The 15,955-nt window shown below is 39.9% G+C and overlaps 3 protein-coding genes across 14 annotated transcripts; 2 read left to right on the forward strand and 1 right to left on the reverse strand.

Annotated features, from left to right (window-relative positions):
* Positions 1-404: 404 nt before the first annotated feature.
* Positions 405-3,157, reverse strand: LOC116924150 (ammonium transporter Rh type A). Its single transcript, XM_032930683.2, is given in 11 exon segments — positions 405-665; positions 795-976; positions 1,057-1,152; positions 1,280-1,320; positions 1,401-1,538; positions 1,604-1,797; positions 1,869-2,034; positions 2,180-2,330; positions 2,402-2,493; positions 2,495-2,586; positions 2,791-3,157. Coding segments are annotated over 11 exon segments (1,701 nt in total). The 3' UTR covers positions 405-483.
* Positions 3,158-4,664: 1,507 nt separating this feature from the next.
* Positions 4,665-11,224, forward strand: LOC116924011 (protein spinster). Of its 9 annotated transcripts, none has more exons than XM_045176603.1 (12): positions 4,665-4,820; positions 5,261-5,357; positions 5,459-5,792; positions 6,618-7,023; positions 7,111-7,311; positions 7,403-7,537; positions 8,062-8,323; positions 8,428-8,526; positions 8,612-8,874; positions 8,944-8,987; positions 9,219-9,317; positions 10,852-11,224. In XM_045176603.1, exons 3-12 carry the CDS (start codon positions 5,480-5,482, stop codon positions 11,013-11,015), a joined length of 1,986 nt encoding a protein of 661 aa, XP_045032538.1. In that variant the 5' UTR covers positions 4,665-4,820; positions 5,261-5,357; positions 5,459-5,479; the 3' UTR covers positions 11,016-11,224. The 9 variants fall into 9 exon arrangements, with proteins under 9 accessions (XP_045032538.1, XP_045032555.1, XP_045032553.1 ...); XM_045176626.1 differs by lacking the exons at positions 4,665-4,820; positions 5,261-5,357 and adding an exon at positions 5,860-6,174 and having other exon boundaries at positions 5,650-5,792; positions 6,618-6,750; positions 6,808-7,023; XM_045176620.1 differs by lacking the exons at positions 4,665-4,820; positions 5,261-5,357; positions 8,062-8,323 and adding an exon at positions 7,652-7,913 and having other exon boundaries at positions 5,364-5,792; positions 6,618-6,750; positions 6,808-7,023.
* Positions 11,225-12,243: 1,019 nt separating this feature from the next.
* Positions 12,244-15,692, forward strand: LOC116924397. 4 transcript variants are annotated; one of them, XR_006649327.1, is made up of 4 exons: positions 12,244-13,791; positions 13,883-13,997; positions 14,057-14,590; positions 14,689-15,692. XR_006649327.1 is itself a non-coding variant. In XM_045176681.1 (2 exons), the coding sequence occupies exons 1-2, from the start codon at positions 12,456-12,458 to the stop codon at positions 15,111-15,113; spliced, it is 546 nt and encodes a 181-aa protein (XP_045032616.1). In that variant the 5' UTR covers positions 12,260-12,455; the 3' UTR covers positions 15,114-15,692. The 4 variants fall into 4 exon arrangements, 2 of the variants coding, with proteins under 2 accessions (XP_045032616.1, XP_045032615.1); XR_006649328.1 differs by having other exon boundaries at positions 14,057-14,528; XM_045176681.1 differs by lacking the exons at positions 13,883-13,997; positions 14,057-14,590 and having other exon boundaries at positions 12,260-12,576.
* The last annotated feature ends 263 nt before the right edge of the window (positions 15,693-15,955 follow it).

A 15,955-nucleotide genomic window follows, 5' to 3' on the forward strand; every position in this document is an offset into this window, starting at 1 on the left:
TAATATTCAAAATTCTTGGCTGTATGCAGACTGAGGATATTCCAGAAAGGTACCGCAGGCAGTTTTATATTCCATACTAGACGAATACGATGGCTATGTAGCTGCCCGGGACAGCAATAAATGTATCAGACTTTCCATCTATAGTTTGAATCGCTCTTTCTCCTCGATCAGCTTGAACAAAATCGATAATGAAAATATACCTGGAATTCGAGATATCCCATTTGCTTTTAGTAGCTAGTAAGGTCTTCTCTTTCCAGATGTCGTTTGCGTCGTGTGTGATATCAAAATCCCTTTTATTACATTTAATCGCTTAACCATTAGGAATTCGTGATCTTGTGACAGCGCATTGGACTGTTATAGAAGGCTGCGATCGTTTCATTAAAGAAAAAGTACGTTGATTTTGACGGTAATAGAAAGCCTTGTATTTAAAACGATGATCTAGATGTAATGGAATGGGCATTTAAAATCGTCTTCAAACTTGCGTTAACAAACGGACGACGGATTTTCCGTTATCGTAGTGACAGGCTCAGTTGTTACGACATTTTCGACAGTGGCATTTCTGTCTGAGAGCAATAGCTGATCAACAGCATGAGACAGATCAGATTGCGAGTCGTTCTCTTCAGACGGGACGGGTTGGCGGAAGAAGGGCAATAACAGAACCATGCCTACAAATCCGCACCCGCAGATAAAAAGAAATTGATAATGAAGGGGTTAATGGTACAACAACATCTTGGAGCATGCAACACTAAAGAACATACAATGAATAGCCGTGACACCCAAACCATGCTACTAACCTGTTCCGAGGCCTCCGACAATAGCGATCGCTAATGTCACGACGAGAGCAGCGATCTGATACCCTGCCTGCTGCGAAGCTGTTCGTTCTATCCCGGGATCAATTCTTAGGTTATAGTACTCAATCCTTAGGAACTCGCTGGAGCTGTTTAGTGGAGAACGGGCAGGAAATTGTCGGTATAAACTGTCGCGATATGCAAAACACAATTATCAGATAGACTACGCAAAATCAAGAAACGATGGAGTTGTGTGGCATGCAACAACCTGAAACCGTAGTCCTCCTTGGTTGCCGCAGCTGATACAACTGCACCGACTAAACCCGCTAGTATGCCCGGCATTCCATGTAAAGTGTTAACTCTCCTTTACATTGATTTGTTATGAAACCAGAAAAAAAAAAAGAGGAAATGTTTTGAGTTAAAACTATAGCAGAAGTTTCGACCGAACAAATGCGATTTGCAAGGCGTCATAGAAATTAAAACTATTTTACCACGCATAGCGGATTCCCGACACACGATCGACGATGTGCTTCTTGAAGTGAACACAAGAACGTCATTTTCACTGTTGCAATAAAAGTATAGTCAATTTGAATGAAATAAATTGCTACTTACGGCTGAAAAGCGATCGATGAACACAGATCCTGCACCGGCTAAACCCCCTATAATCATAGCTCCCCAAATGTTGACCATCATATCGGCCGATGTGCCAATCACTACTCCTCCTACCAGGGTCGAATTTTGGAAAACATCCTGCGTCAATAATAACATCAATTTGTGTAGATTTCGCAAGAATCTAAATTTAGCTGTTTACTTGCCATGTTGAATTTTTGTCGACTGCTGTTTTCAGCGCACATGAAGCAGTTGGCAACGAGAGACGAAACGGCGAAGGCCGTCACGCAGCTGGCCGATAATGAATAGTACGTGTTGATGATGGCACGGAACTGTTCCGCATCCCCTTTTGCAAGGCAAGCGTTGAAACTGGGCCACAAGATCCACAAGAACATCGTTCCTGTTCTTATGGTTTGTTTGCTTATACACTGGGAGAATTTTTGTTCATCGATTATCAAGTGCAACGTTTACCAATACTGGCAGAAAAGGTAGAGCGGATCGGGTCGTTTGCTTCGTTTTTTCTGCTGGATTGTCTGTTGACGCAATAAGCCGTACGACGATACAAAACGAAACTCACAGCCAAACCAAAATAAGCCCCAAAGGCATGGATAAACATTGAGGATCCGACATCCGATGCCTGATGCAAATTGGGTTCAATTAATAAAACAGATTGCAATCAAACAATTCTAAACTACAAAGGTTTGGTTTTGTCAGAGGTCGTGTCCGAACTCATTTCACGATGGTGCAAAAGTCAGGCTTTGGTCTCAGGACTTGAAATTTACCTGGAACACGACAGAACCGACCCACTTGTTGGTAGAAGAAAAGGCGATTTCTAGCAAAGCCATGAACATGAGCTGGAGTGGCGTGACGAATTCCGAGACCGCAGCGCACGAAATTAGCACTCCAGCGCATGCGAAATCCGCATTCAGTAAACTACAAGAATTTGATAGAATGAAGTTGATTCAATCTGTAATTTACAACAATAATGGGAAAGTATATCTTACCTATCAATATCCAAGTAAATTTTTCCTTTAACGGTACGAAAAAATCCGTAGCAGAGAGTTCCCCATTGGAGGCTGATTGCAACGACTAAGAAAGTACAAAGTTATGGAACGGCGATCTGAATTTTTCATCAGCATTAAAAGGTATCCAAAGCCGATAAACATCATCAGATGCACATCCTGAAACACTAATAAAGATCCAATATTAAACCAGTTATTCATAGGACCATGGCGTGATCTGCACCCAAATGGAAGCCAGGCATTGGGGCACGTGTAGTATTGATAGAATTGGCAAACTTCCAATTCTTGTTGAATTTTTAAAATTTTCATTGCCACTGTAGCAGCGGAGCGAAATCGCAATTTTCAAGCATGCAAAAATAAATGAAACATACTGTAGTAGCTGTTGGGTAGCGAATTTTTCCCGGATTTCTTTTCTTGAACTCCCAGATGTACACCGTGGTAGCTGTTGCCCACATAAGCTCCGTTCGATTCATTTCCGTACTCGACAAATAAAGTAAATGCGCAACCCAGAGCTAATTGCACAAGAATAGCGCACACTAGAAGCTTTTCGTTCTTCAATCTCTTTTTGCAAGCAATCGACATTCCGGACGATATTTTGGAATTGTGAAGTCGACAGCCAAGAGCCTTATACTCCGCACGATATTTGATGTCGAAAGATGCTAGAGGAATTGTCAGCTTGTAAGAGGCGAGTGAAGTTGCCCAGTTAGTTGCTTGTAGACTATACTCTAGGTACGACATGCTTGAACGTGTGCCCTTTAACATTTAACACCGACCGGTACCCCGTTTCCCCAACTTCTTGATGTATACAAGAGTTTATTTCAAGGTTCTTATTTGACGTATGTCTTCAGAACACGATAGCCTAAGTCGATTTATTGAACGCATATACTATAATGCAGGTCTTAACCCATGTTGTTATCGATACAACACAAATCATGGATTATAGTAGTTTCGTTCACAAGGTTTAGCGTAACTATTGGAACGATAACGTATCTGTCTTGCATTGCTGTGCAGTGTGATTTTTTTTTAGAACTACACGAGAGGAATATTTGTCGTAATTAAGAGACTAAATTGAGCCAAGAGCGTGCGTGCCCATGACACGCAAGCATAAGGAAGAGTTGGAGACAAACAATGCTATTCACGATGCGAATTTAGCTTGCCAACAATTCCGCAATATCCGGATCGCCGTCAGCAGACCAATGTGTTTAAGGTTTAACGAATGACGCACGCATGATTCATTCCAATTGATTATGTCGTGAATTTTTAGTTGCACGCGCAAAGGTAGTATCACAAATTTTCTTTGCTTTCCCTTGTTGATACTGTATGGAATATTGCTTAATTACCACGTCTGATTGAAGGACATTGGCTTGAATCACGCCACGTTTGAATTAGAATTGAGCAATAGAATTTATGTGGTTATGCTGGGCATAGCGGAGTTATTGTTTTGGTAAATTCCAAAATATTTAGGACTAAACTATACAACTGATGAGCAGAAAATGTTTGATATCCTCATCGTAATTTTCCAGTTGAAACTGGTTTTTAAAAAAAATCTCAATCCGTGACACCAAAATGTTCACAGATAAGGCCCCCCCTTATCCGGGGGACGGGTAACGGAAGATTATTTTACGAGTCAAGTAGTTTTCCCAATGGATATGCAACTTGTTGTATAAAATTACATTCCTTGTTTAAAACACAACGGACAAAGATATTTTTTCCAGAAATTTTTCTATCTAGTATCCCCTCATGTCCCTTTTGTACGGCAAAATAAAGACTTTTTGTTAACATGTCCAAAAATCTAAAAATTGATTTGGAAAATGCATAACAATGGCCATTCAATGTAAAATGATAAATGAAGCCATATATTTCAGTAATGGGAATAAGCTATCGCTTTTCCCGCATCTATTATGATCGACAACACGTGTGTGACGATCAAAGGGCATCCGATGGTTTGTTATGTTGGCCTTATTTATAATCAAAGACGATAAAACAAGATTGAACCAGGCTACGATATCCGGCCTAAGCTGTCGCTTTTAACGCTTAAACTTGCATAGCTAGCACATGATTAAGCTTTTTTTAATCTGTGTAATGCAAATTATGGCCCTAAATGTAGACAGAGTCTAATCAAATGAAAAATTTGGCGTGGACCCTCCGTTCTTCGATAGATGGCATGAATGAACGAATTGATGACGACAACAAAAATCGTTTAAACGATATGGCGCTCAAACAGTAAAATGCAATTGAAGCTCTTTCACTGGTCATGTGAGATCTTCCATTAGACTGCACTTTCTCTTCTACGCCCGGAGAAATTAAAGAAAGTTTACATGTTCACAATTTTCTGTTAGTCGTCGGCTCAGTCACCAAACGGAGAGTTTTCGTTTTGTTGCCTTCACACTTTGTATCGCAGGTAAGATAAAGTGAAGGTCAAATTATTAAGTTTTCTAAATATAAATGGCAACCACAGCATGTTTCTTTTCTGTAGAATGCCTGCAAAACCACGTCATGTAATTTGTCCCGTTTCACAATTCTCTTGTAGCACCACACTGCGCGATACCGTTATCTTCCCAGATTAGGTCGTAGTTATGGTCATTGACACATCGTTCGATTTTATCCTTTCCATTTTCCAGAATACCTATTACTAGGAATTTTGTATTATGCAATATGTTGTCAATTTTTGACAGTTGTAAAAAACAGAGGTCATTGTACCACTCAAGTCAAATCCGTGCATCATAACAAAATAGAATTCTTTGTTTAGAATAATTCTTAATGCTCTGGCAAATTTTCAGGCAGTAGAAATAATACAAACTTAACTATTTAAATTTTTTTTTTTTTTTTTGTATTGACTAGGACTAGCAGCACGCCATTGGCTAGTGTATCGTACGACATTTGAGAACCCCGCCCACTTTTGACCGAAAGGAAAGCAGTCTGCTACTCGTCCATTCAGGTATTAACTGATCCTCAAAAGCCGGTAGAGTCAGTGACAGTTAGTTCATATCGCGACGCATATCTCAGTCCATTTCACCATCATTTTTCCCGCTTTATCAGAACAATAAATAGAAAAAGACTATGGATTCAACTGGAATTCGTGCTAATATGTCTGCTCAACAGTTGATCGATCATGAAGTGCACGAACGTTCACTAAGGAATTCCAATAGGCAAGATGGAAAAGTGTCGACAGACTCTAGTGGATCAAGTTCATTATCCAGCTCAAACTTGAAAATCAATACGAATGAATCGCCGTGTGTAAGTGTTTCTTCTGCAAACAGCTCCTCAGGAGAAACCAGAATTGAGCCCCAACTCACAAAACGACAGATCATCACAGTCAGCATCCTCTGTTTTGTCAATCTAATCAATTACATGGACAGATATACAATAGCTGGTACATATACTTTACCTTTACTTTAAGTTACACTCTGAAATATGAATAAGAATTTGTTGTGAGGAAGGAATATTACCAGGAAGACCATCATTCCAGAAAAAAATAGCCTTCGAATCAGTCACTCATTTCCTCCAATTTTATTCCTATGTTATCTGCCAGTAGTAAGAAAGTATTCAGTTCACTTGAAGGACTTCTATTCAAGCCAACTAATTGCATCATCTTCATTTTCGTGTGTACTTGGTATGAGTGACGTGGGCATGTAGGAGTGGCTTGTGAAAATATTTCCATCACCCCATGTGTTGGCCTTAACATTTCACGTGAGGGTTTTGATGACGTCAGTTGGCGTGGTCCTACTGCCTCCTCTTATTGGCTGCCAGCTGACGTGAGTAAACCCGGCTTTCCGGCTATTCCAAGAGCCGAATGATGACGCAAAAAAAAAAAAAAATAGCATTTGTTATTGATTTCAGTTTACAGTTAGCATTCGATTGAACCGTTTTGCATCATTGACTAATTTGCACCTTCATTCAGCAGTTCAGTAAAAAGTTATCATTTTGCTTCATTTTTTAAATTGACCCGCCCACATTTTTGGCATCTATTCAATAACACGATGAAAAATAGCCACGTTGCAGGCCTAAAGAAAAACATGATTTGGATAATCGCCTAGTCGGTAGTATCTAAAATTATTTTCTGGAACAGGGCGACATTTACACGGGTGAAGGTTATATTACTGGTCCGGTAACCATTGTATCGAGATGCGATGCCACGTAAACAGTTTTGACTACCTAATTTCCACCCGTAACGGTTGTTTTATTTTTGTTTGAACAGGAATTTTGACCCAGATACAATGTGATTTGAATATCGGAGATACCGAAGGGGGACTCCTGCAGACAGCTTTTGTCGCTATATACATGATATGCGCCCCTGTGTTCGGCTACCTGGGTGATCGATACTCACGAAGGTATTTTGAATTCTTCCTTTATTTCCGGATTGTATCGCAACATTTTATTTTACCCAGGCTTATCATGGCGGCCGGTATTTTCGTCTGGAGCCTGACAACTCTACTTGGCTCGTACATGACAAATTTTTGGGCTTTCTTGGCCATGAGAAGTCTCGTTGGTGTCGGAGAAGCCTCCTACTCGACCATAGCACCGACTATCATCTCAGACTTGTTTGTTGGCGATACTCGTTCCAAGTTTCTGGCTCTTTTCTATTTTGCCATCCCCGTGGGAAGGTAAATGATTAATATATATCCTTGTGATGTGTCACGAGTGCTGTGCCTAATTTCAGTATTTCCTGTGCAAAACATTACATGCATCAGCGGGCTGGGCTACATCGTTGGCTCTGAAGCGGCTAGAGTGATGGGTTCGTGGCATTGGGGACTTCGTGTCACGCCCATTTTCGGTGCAATTGCCGTGCTCCTCATTTTGCTGGTCGTCCAAGATCCTCCACGAGGCGAATCGGAAGGCGCACATCTCTCTGCCACGAGTTGGTTGGATGACATCAAATCACTGGGCAAGAAGTCAGTCTAAAGTTATTTTTAATTGCTGCCTCGTGCGAGAAATGTCGCCTAACCAGCGTTTTTTTTTGTGTATATAATTTTGTCACAACAGCAAAAGCTTTGTCATGTCCACCGCAGCTTGCACAGCGGTGGCTTTCGTCGCTGGAGCTTTGGCGTGGTGGGGTCCCAAGTTTATCGCATTGGGCTTGGCCACTCAACAAGGTCACCAGGATGTTTCGCTGGATGAGTACGTCAATTTCCGTTTCAATTCAGTCGATATGATCAAATGCCAAAACCGCCTCATTGAATTTTTCCCCATTACGGTCTAAACAAAAAAAAACTACGGAATTTCGATAATTAGCGTTGCGCTCATCTTTGGCGCTGAAACAGTCCTGGCCGGAATTTTGGGTGTCACGGCTGGATCATTCCTAGGGCAGAAACTTCGTCGGATCTATCCGAATGCTGATCCGAATGTTTGCGGAGCAGGTCTAATATTTAGCGTGCCTTTCATGGTGGGCACTTTGATTTTGGCAAATAGTCAACCGGCCATGACATTTACCTTCATGTTCTTTGGCCAGTTGTTTTTAAACTTGAACTGGTCCCTCGTTACGGATATTACGTTGGTAAAACTCCAAAATCACGCACGTTTCGAACACATTGTCACGCTTGTGCCTGTGATACCACAATAGTCCGTATCACGTGCTTTAGCTGTCAGTCACGTCAACATATCAATGTTTGTTTTGTTTGTGTTTCTATCTTTGTACCCTATAGTGTCTCGTACATTTTCGGCTTGATTGCCATGATCGCTGGTCTGTTGGGCGTACCCCTTGGCTCATTCCTGGGTCAAAAGTTGCGTGTTCGCTACCAACGTGCCGATCCCATCGTGTGCGGTATGGGTATGCTGTTTTCAACCCCGCTAATGTTAGCCGCCCTGTTTATCGCTGGATGGAACACGACCACCTGCTTTGTGGTTGTCTTCTTTGGCCAAGTCCTGCTCAATTTGAACTGGGCGATTGTTGCTGATATCCTTCTGGTATGCGATGCCTTATATTGTTTCTTATATTTGGTGGCTGTGTGCCATGTTTGTTTGGTATTTTTATATTTTTGTCGCTCAATTAAATTTTTTTTAATTACCAGTACACGGTGATCCCTACGCGGCGGTCAACCGCTGAAGCGTTCCAAATTCTGTTTTCTCACGCATTAGGTGATGCCGGCTCTCCGTACCTAATTGGCCAGGTAAAAGGGAACACATTTTATTTTTTTTTTCCCAAATGTAAACGTTAATTATTATTTATTTTGAATTTTGGAAATTGTTCTTTAGATCTCGGAGATTCTCAAAAAATCTTTTGCAACTCCAGCGACGACATTTGTCAATGAATTGCTTCTAAACACGACTGCATTGGCAGCCATGAGTACCTCTACGAGTTTACCTGACATGGACATAAGCGCAAACTGTTCCAGTTCAGGAACATCTTCAATAGATCTCACCACTGTTGAAGGCGATTTCAAAGCCCTCCAGTGGGCCATGTCAATTACGATAGTTGTCGAAGTTCTCGGTGCTCTCTTCTTCTTCGCAACAGCATGGTAAAATTGATTTCCAGTCAAGACATTTTAAGTTTTACCTTAATAACAAAGGCATCTTTTCTTTTACAGGTATATCGTCGAGGATAAAGCTAAAGTAGATCGAGCGGTTGCAGGTCAGTCCCATTTTTAAAAGCGTTGCTTGTCGTTTTTTATGTGTATTTGATCAAACATTTAGAATGCATGAAACAGGGAAAAGGCTACAATTAATACTTATTTCTGTTGGTCACTTTTGTGTTTTTATGTTTATGTGGCTACTACTGCTTTCTATCGGTTCTTTCTTCCATCTGGATTGTCTGTCCCGTCTGCATGTTTTTAATCAACGTTCATCATAACAATAAAAACAGACGGCCCGCGTGGTTTCCGAGCCGTAAGTATGAAGGAGTTACCCGCCTCCTTGATGTGGAACGGCCTTCCTACTGATTTGATGACGGCTAAAAAAATAGGTCAGTCTGGCCAACTATTTATCGGCCTATTAGACAGATGGGAATGAAACCTTATCGATAAGCTTTTTTTTTTTTCTTCTTTTTCTTTTTCTTTTTGAAAACCTTTCACGCTGCTTCTTTTGTTCGTTTTTTTTTTTGTGAATTTTCAATCAAGCTGATCTTTGTTCTTAACTGTAACGCCTTGGATCGTTTATTGTTAAGAGTTTTGGCTTCGTTTCAACAATTCCGCTGAGTGGATGGGATTTGTTAAAACTCGGTGTTTCGTGATAGGCTTGCAAAAAAAGTGATGACAAGACGATCTTTTACTTTAGTCTTGCCATCCAGATCTCATACCCAGTGAATTCGATATGTCAGCCTTGATTGGTAATTGCCAAATTTCGCCATTTCGTGAATGCATTCCCTTTCTTTTTATTTTGTTATTTTTTAAATCCCACCAGCATATCACTTTTTAATTGACTTGCCCATTTGTGTTCATTCTTAGTCATGTCCTCGCATTACCTTTTTCGTTATTGAGTTAAGGACTGGTGTGCGGTTTATCTTCTTTCTGTGCGACGGTCCATTGCGTGGCTTTATCTGTCGATAGCAGCCAACGTTTTGACGTGCGGGGGAATCCGATGAGTCAACGAAACTATTTTTTTTTCTTTCTTTCTGGTAATCTATTTAGGTTTGGGATTCGATGATGAAACGAGGCAATTGTCACCGTCGAGGATCCGTCTGCCCCATGGCAACTCAACACCTGAAGAAGAGCAACCAATCACCATGAAAGGATCACCTTCCGACTACTTGTCGGCAATCTAAAAAATAAAAAATAAAGAAACAAATGGATAACGCAAGAAACAAAAAAAAAAAGTTCCTCACCGAACATGATAAGAGTTGTTGCATTTTGTTTGTTAATTTTATGATGGACAAATCCAACCCCCCTTATTCTAGTCTTTCGTTCTCCGTGTAAAGACCGATCCAGATCAAGAGCCTCCCTAATTATCCGTCTCTTGTTCCTTGAACCTTGAAACAAAAAGGCTTTTGACTTAATTTATAACCGAGGTGCTCAAAAAACAAAACATCACAATTGAAAACAATTATCGCTCGCGCCTACTGCAATTAAGTTTCTCTTTCTTTTTTCTTTTCAATGTGTAATGTTAGTTATGTCTCCATCTCTCTGAGTGTGCTTTTTTTTTAAGGGTAACCCTCTTTGTTTAATTTCCCCCTCCCTATGCCTGTATGTTGTTGAATAGGTGTACATTTTGTCTGGCTTAAGAGAACGTATTGTATTGATTCTGGGTCATATCGTCATGTGTGTCGACAAGACGCGAGACAGTTTATGTCATATTGTCTCTGCATATTCTTCCACATTGGATATCATTGAATAGAATCGATGTTGATTATATAATGTGCTTCTTAATTTCGAGTGTGACTAACAAACACGTCTTGGGAAAATTGCACGGCTAATGTAAATGGGATTCCACTGCAACGCCCTTATATTCATTCTGGAGAATTATTTGAATCATTTTTTAATGTTTATTTTTATGGCTTCTAGGTCTTGATCAAGCTGCCCAAGATGTCGAACAGCAGACAGCAGTGCCCGTTCCGGGTATGTCCGGTACTTCAAACGAGACTACTGTTTTAAATGCCGGACCATCGTCGCATAGAAATGCGGAACTAGAAGATCGCGCCTATGTCAATCCGGCGATGGAGGAATAACGCAGCTACTCGCCACACGTTTTATGTAAATAGAATTATCCCAATTTCTGATGCAATTAACCAGACCATACTCTCTTCAATCTCATTCGTGAATTAAAGGTTCTATATTGCATTTTATCTGACAAGTAATCGTGACAAACAGCCTTAACTCTATTTTTTTATTGATGTAATTACGCATTTCGGGTAGTTAATAAAGATTTTTCAGATGATTCATGGTGTTCTTGAAATCCCTGATAGCCAAACAGCTTCTTAAATGAAAACTGGATGTGCCCTAAGCGGCGCAAGCATCCTGTTGTATTATGCAGTGGACCTTGATTTGGGAGGATTGTGGTTGTAGAGAAGAAAGTGGGTGTCGTTAAAGCGAAAAGATGACGTGAGTTAGGCTGGAAAATGGTATTAAAAAAACTCCTTTGAAAGTTTTCCAGCTAATTCCACGAAGTTTCATTTAGCGCCATCCAGTTATACTGAAATCGTGCGTTGTTTTTATTTTAAACCGACTAAATAAGCCCGACTTAGCTTTAGGGGCCCTCACCCCCTAGCTTCGAATGAAGGAGGAATGTCCGGAAGCGAACGGGGTGAGTGCATGGCAGTTACTGTGTCATAGTTCACAAACAAAGATGCACAGAAAAGTGAAGAACATTGAAATATTCATATCCGGCTGGAGCAAAGCAGATCAACTTTTTCTGCCAACGATAAAACCAATAACTGAATTGAAATCAGCGTTTAATTTGGATTATGCTATGTCATTTATGTCGAATTCCAAGAGATATCGGTTTTTGCAGATTTTGACAAAAGTGGGAAGGCCCTTCTCACTTTTTCATTTTTGTCCAGATTTCAAATTTTGATTAAAATACATGATTTCGATTCAGAATTAAATTAAAATCTCGGAAATCAAGTTTATTTTCCTATTGGTCTTATAGTTTTTTAACTAAACTTAAAAAACAAAGTTGGTGCGAACAAAACACTTTATTTTCGTTTATTTTAAATACCTCTGGTTTGACAAGAATACCAATAACTTAATCAAAATCAGTGTTCAATTTTGATAATACCGTGTGATTTTTTTCTTCAAGGCTATCGGGAACTTCCCCAACATCCGGAGCCGTTGAGTATTTAAACGAACAGTTTTAGACTTTATTAAAAACTTAAGCTTCAGGATTGCACTGACAGATGGCATTTCACAGAATAGTATTCATCTCCGCAAGAGGCGCTAAAAACTGTTGCACGTCAGGTGGCGTTAGAAACTGTAGTATACGAGCCGTCTGTGAATCTGTGACCAATGAAATCTGTTACTTGGGATAATATGTTTTGTGTCGGGCTTCGTCGTGCTTTCTGCTGCTGGATGTCAAGAAATTACTTAGCTTTTAAGAACGTGTCCACCATGGACGTTTTACAACCAGGCCACCGAATATGGATTAAGTTTCATGCTTCGTAAATTGATAAATGATAACACTTTTTTTTTTTTTACAGATTGTATCACATATAGATCCCGTGGTCCGTGCCATATGGTCTGCAGTTTTATCTCGTGGTGTTTGTTGCATCAAGCCATTTGAGATTAAAAGCTGTAAGCTGTGGATAAAATTTATTCCTAACAAAGTACTGGATGATAAATGTGCATTCAAAGACTGGATTTCTATACCTCAATGACTTCTCCCAAAATATTATGATGAAAAATAACTTTAAAAGTTTTCCTATTGAACCCACAGTTTGAAAAGTGGAACCTGTTGCAATTAATCTTATTTCCAACAAAATAGTTCATTGTTGTAGATTTCTACTATACTCAAGATATGGTTAAATTGATTGCTGACCCTGTTTTCCTCCTTGAGCATTCAAAACTACTTATGGTATCAATTTGGGAGTCTTATCAGTTCCTTTTATAACCATCATCTAATCCAGGTTGGTTAAAAGTCTAGCATAAGAAATACTATTAGAGCAATCTTTAAGATAAATGATTAATTTCCTTCCAGGACAATCTTATTTAAGTTAAAGAAAGAATTGTCTTGCAATATTTTAATTTTGGTTTTAAAATGTGTGTTAAGTAGAGCTCAGCAAATGAACAAACAAGTCCAATACTACATTCACAAATCAAAAGTCCTAAGGTGTGAACCATTTCTTTGTTTTCAGGTAATAAATTCTACAATTGATCCATAGGTACAGTATGAAATTCAAGTACTGACTGGCTGTAAGCTGCAGCTTTTGTTAATTTATTCCATATCGCGTATACGGATTAGAAAAGCAATTAGAAAGTAAATAAGCAAATAGAAGCCATGGATTGTAAAACAATAACCAGATGAGTGAGATGGGCAGCTATGATAGTCTAATCATAATGGAAGCATTCATCCTCTGCGTTGGTAACTGCACCATAAGTAAAATATGTGGAGATTGGTCAATACAACATTTTAAAATCATTTTAAACTTGTAACGAATCGTTAAGCATTCTACCCCGACTATGGCCTACAGTTAAGGGCTGACAAATTATACTATTTCTTTATTCAATTCGTATTTAAACCCAAGGAGCCAGACTTAAGAGTTTGCAACAAAAAAATCGTATTCTCTAGGTTCGCACAAACATGGGGCTCATGTGGAGTTCATGTGTCAATCGGATGGCAATATAAAATTTCCTAAAATCACATATTTTGCCTATTAAAATAATTCGTTCCAGCCCTAAATTTTGCAGGACTACTTTGTATTTCCAGAATTGTTTAGTTCAGAGTTGTAAACATCCGGAAAATTTGCATGCAAAGCACTCTTTACTTAAAAATCAAATCAATCATCCAGTGTAAGTGTAGGTACCTTTTCTAGGATACCTATCCTAATAGATTTAAACAATCGTTTGTTGTGTTGGCATGGTGTTGGATTGAAACCCATAGGATTGAACGCTACCGTTGTCTGCATGTCCGCCATTTTAGCTGTGTGAACATGAAAAAAATTTGTGCTCTGTTGTTTTTTAAATTATCCCATTGTTTTGTGCATCTAGACCAGCAAGTAAGTAACGTATAACCATTATTGTTATCCAGGCATAATTTTTTTACTTTTTTTATTAGACCTAGGCAGGTGGAAGCCTAGTATATTAACAAGTGATGATAAGTAGAATGGCAGATAGCATACAATTAATGCTCAGACTGCAAATTGGTTGATGCATTCTTATGCTTTTGGTGTTTACTGTCTCTCAGTTCTTTGTCAGAGCACAGCAGAAACATTTTTGCTTAATTTAATGCTAGAGCTTATGCTATACTTTACAATGAAACTCTCATGTAGGATCGTGTGTTGACTCAAAAGGATTGACTGAACTGTTTCACCCTCAGACCCACTAGTTCAGCTATTATGATTTAAGATATATGTGTTTTTACATCTTTTTCAGCATTGTGTTCCACATCATAACTTTTGTGTTTACTAAATATTCCCTTATTTGATTTCCCTGAATCTTAATTCAAATAGCAAAACTGTATAACCCAAGTGTTTGTGTCAAGCACTTGTTGAAACAAGATTGAAGATGAGAAGCATCTCCTATCTTTGGTCAGTTAAATCACCATGGTCCCAGTAATCCAAGGAAATCACCCAAGCTAGTTTACAAACTTGTAATTTTTTAAAAGTCTAACTGAATTAAAATCATACAACTCTTATCCAACAATGTTATGTTGTTCTTTGATCTGATTTCTTTACATCTGTTGCGCAGGGTCAAGGAAACAAAGTCATAATTTTCGCCTCATCGCCGTCTTTGTCTTCGCCGTTTTCGCCTTCACCTTCGCCATCGTTTTATCGCCGCCTTCGGTTTCGCCATCGCCTCTGCCTTTGCCTGTGCCATCGCCTCATCTCTGTCTTTGCCTGCGCCATCGCCTTGTTGTCGTCTTCGCGTTTACCTCATCGCCGTCTTTGCCTTCACCTCATCGCCGTCTGCGCCTTATCACCATCGCCTCATCGCCGTCTTCGCCTCATCGCCGTCTTCGCCTTATCACCATCGCCTCATCGCCGTCTTCGCCTTCACCTTCGCCATCGTTTCGTTGCTGCCTTCGCTTGCGCCGTCATCTCATCGCTGTCTTCAACTTCGCCATCGTCTCATCTCCGTCCTCATCGCTGCCTATATCTTCGCCTGTGGCCTAAAACGATGGAGCAATCGTATCCAGGAAAAAACTCATGGCGATTGAACGACCTAGCCGAGGTGATTCCCTGGTATAGTTTTGTGCTGTATTTTTTAATGTCGTGTTGTATAGTTAACCCGTTGGCTGCCACCCCGTTTGCGCCCCATTTTTTTTGTAGCTTATAGGGACCGGCCGCGCTGTTCTACCTCATGGTCTATAGCCATGGGGTGGAGCAGTCGCAATGGCCTCGCCGCAAGGCGCTTTAGGCAATGCACCATTAGGGACTTCTCCTTGTCGATGCGGTGGCGGATTCCTGAGGGTGTGCATTCCCTGTAACGGATTCCGTCACCGTGTCAGCCCGGACTTGTCTTCGGACAAGTCCCCCTTGGTCGGCGATCCTTCAGACACGATGCGTAGCTAATGTAGTTTAAGCAACCTACGGGTTGCGTGGCCTGGCAGCCAACGGGTTAACTAATTTGTTGTATGTGTGTGTTTGTGTGTGTTTATATGTATGTATGAATACTTGTATTTATGTATTGTTGTATGTAAAACAGTGGAGGAATTGATGGGTGGAGGAGGGACAATAAAAAAATTCCATTTACTTTACTTTTTTATGTATATTTTTCTTTAATTACATGATCTAATACAAATTGTAATATAAATTTATTGTCATACTCATGAGTAACAAAACTTACTGGGCACAAACTTACTAGAGATTCTCAAAACTACTTTGTAGTCTGTGGTTCTACTAACCTGTTTCACTTAAACAAAATTCAGCTATCAAGGATTAACTTTTCACTTTTTTTTCACTATCAAACTACCTTATTGAATTTTTAACTGGTATTTTAAAAAAGGACGGTTAAG

The sequence above is a fragment of the Daphnia magna genome, linkage group LG1 (genome assembly GCF_020631705.1).
Source record: "Daphnia magna isolate NIES linkage group LG1, ASM2063170v1.1, whole genome shotgun sequence".
Lineage (NCBI taxonomy): Eukaryota > Metazoa > Arthropoda > Branchiopoda > Diplostraca > Daphniidae > Daphnia > Daphnia magna.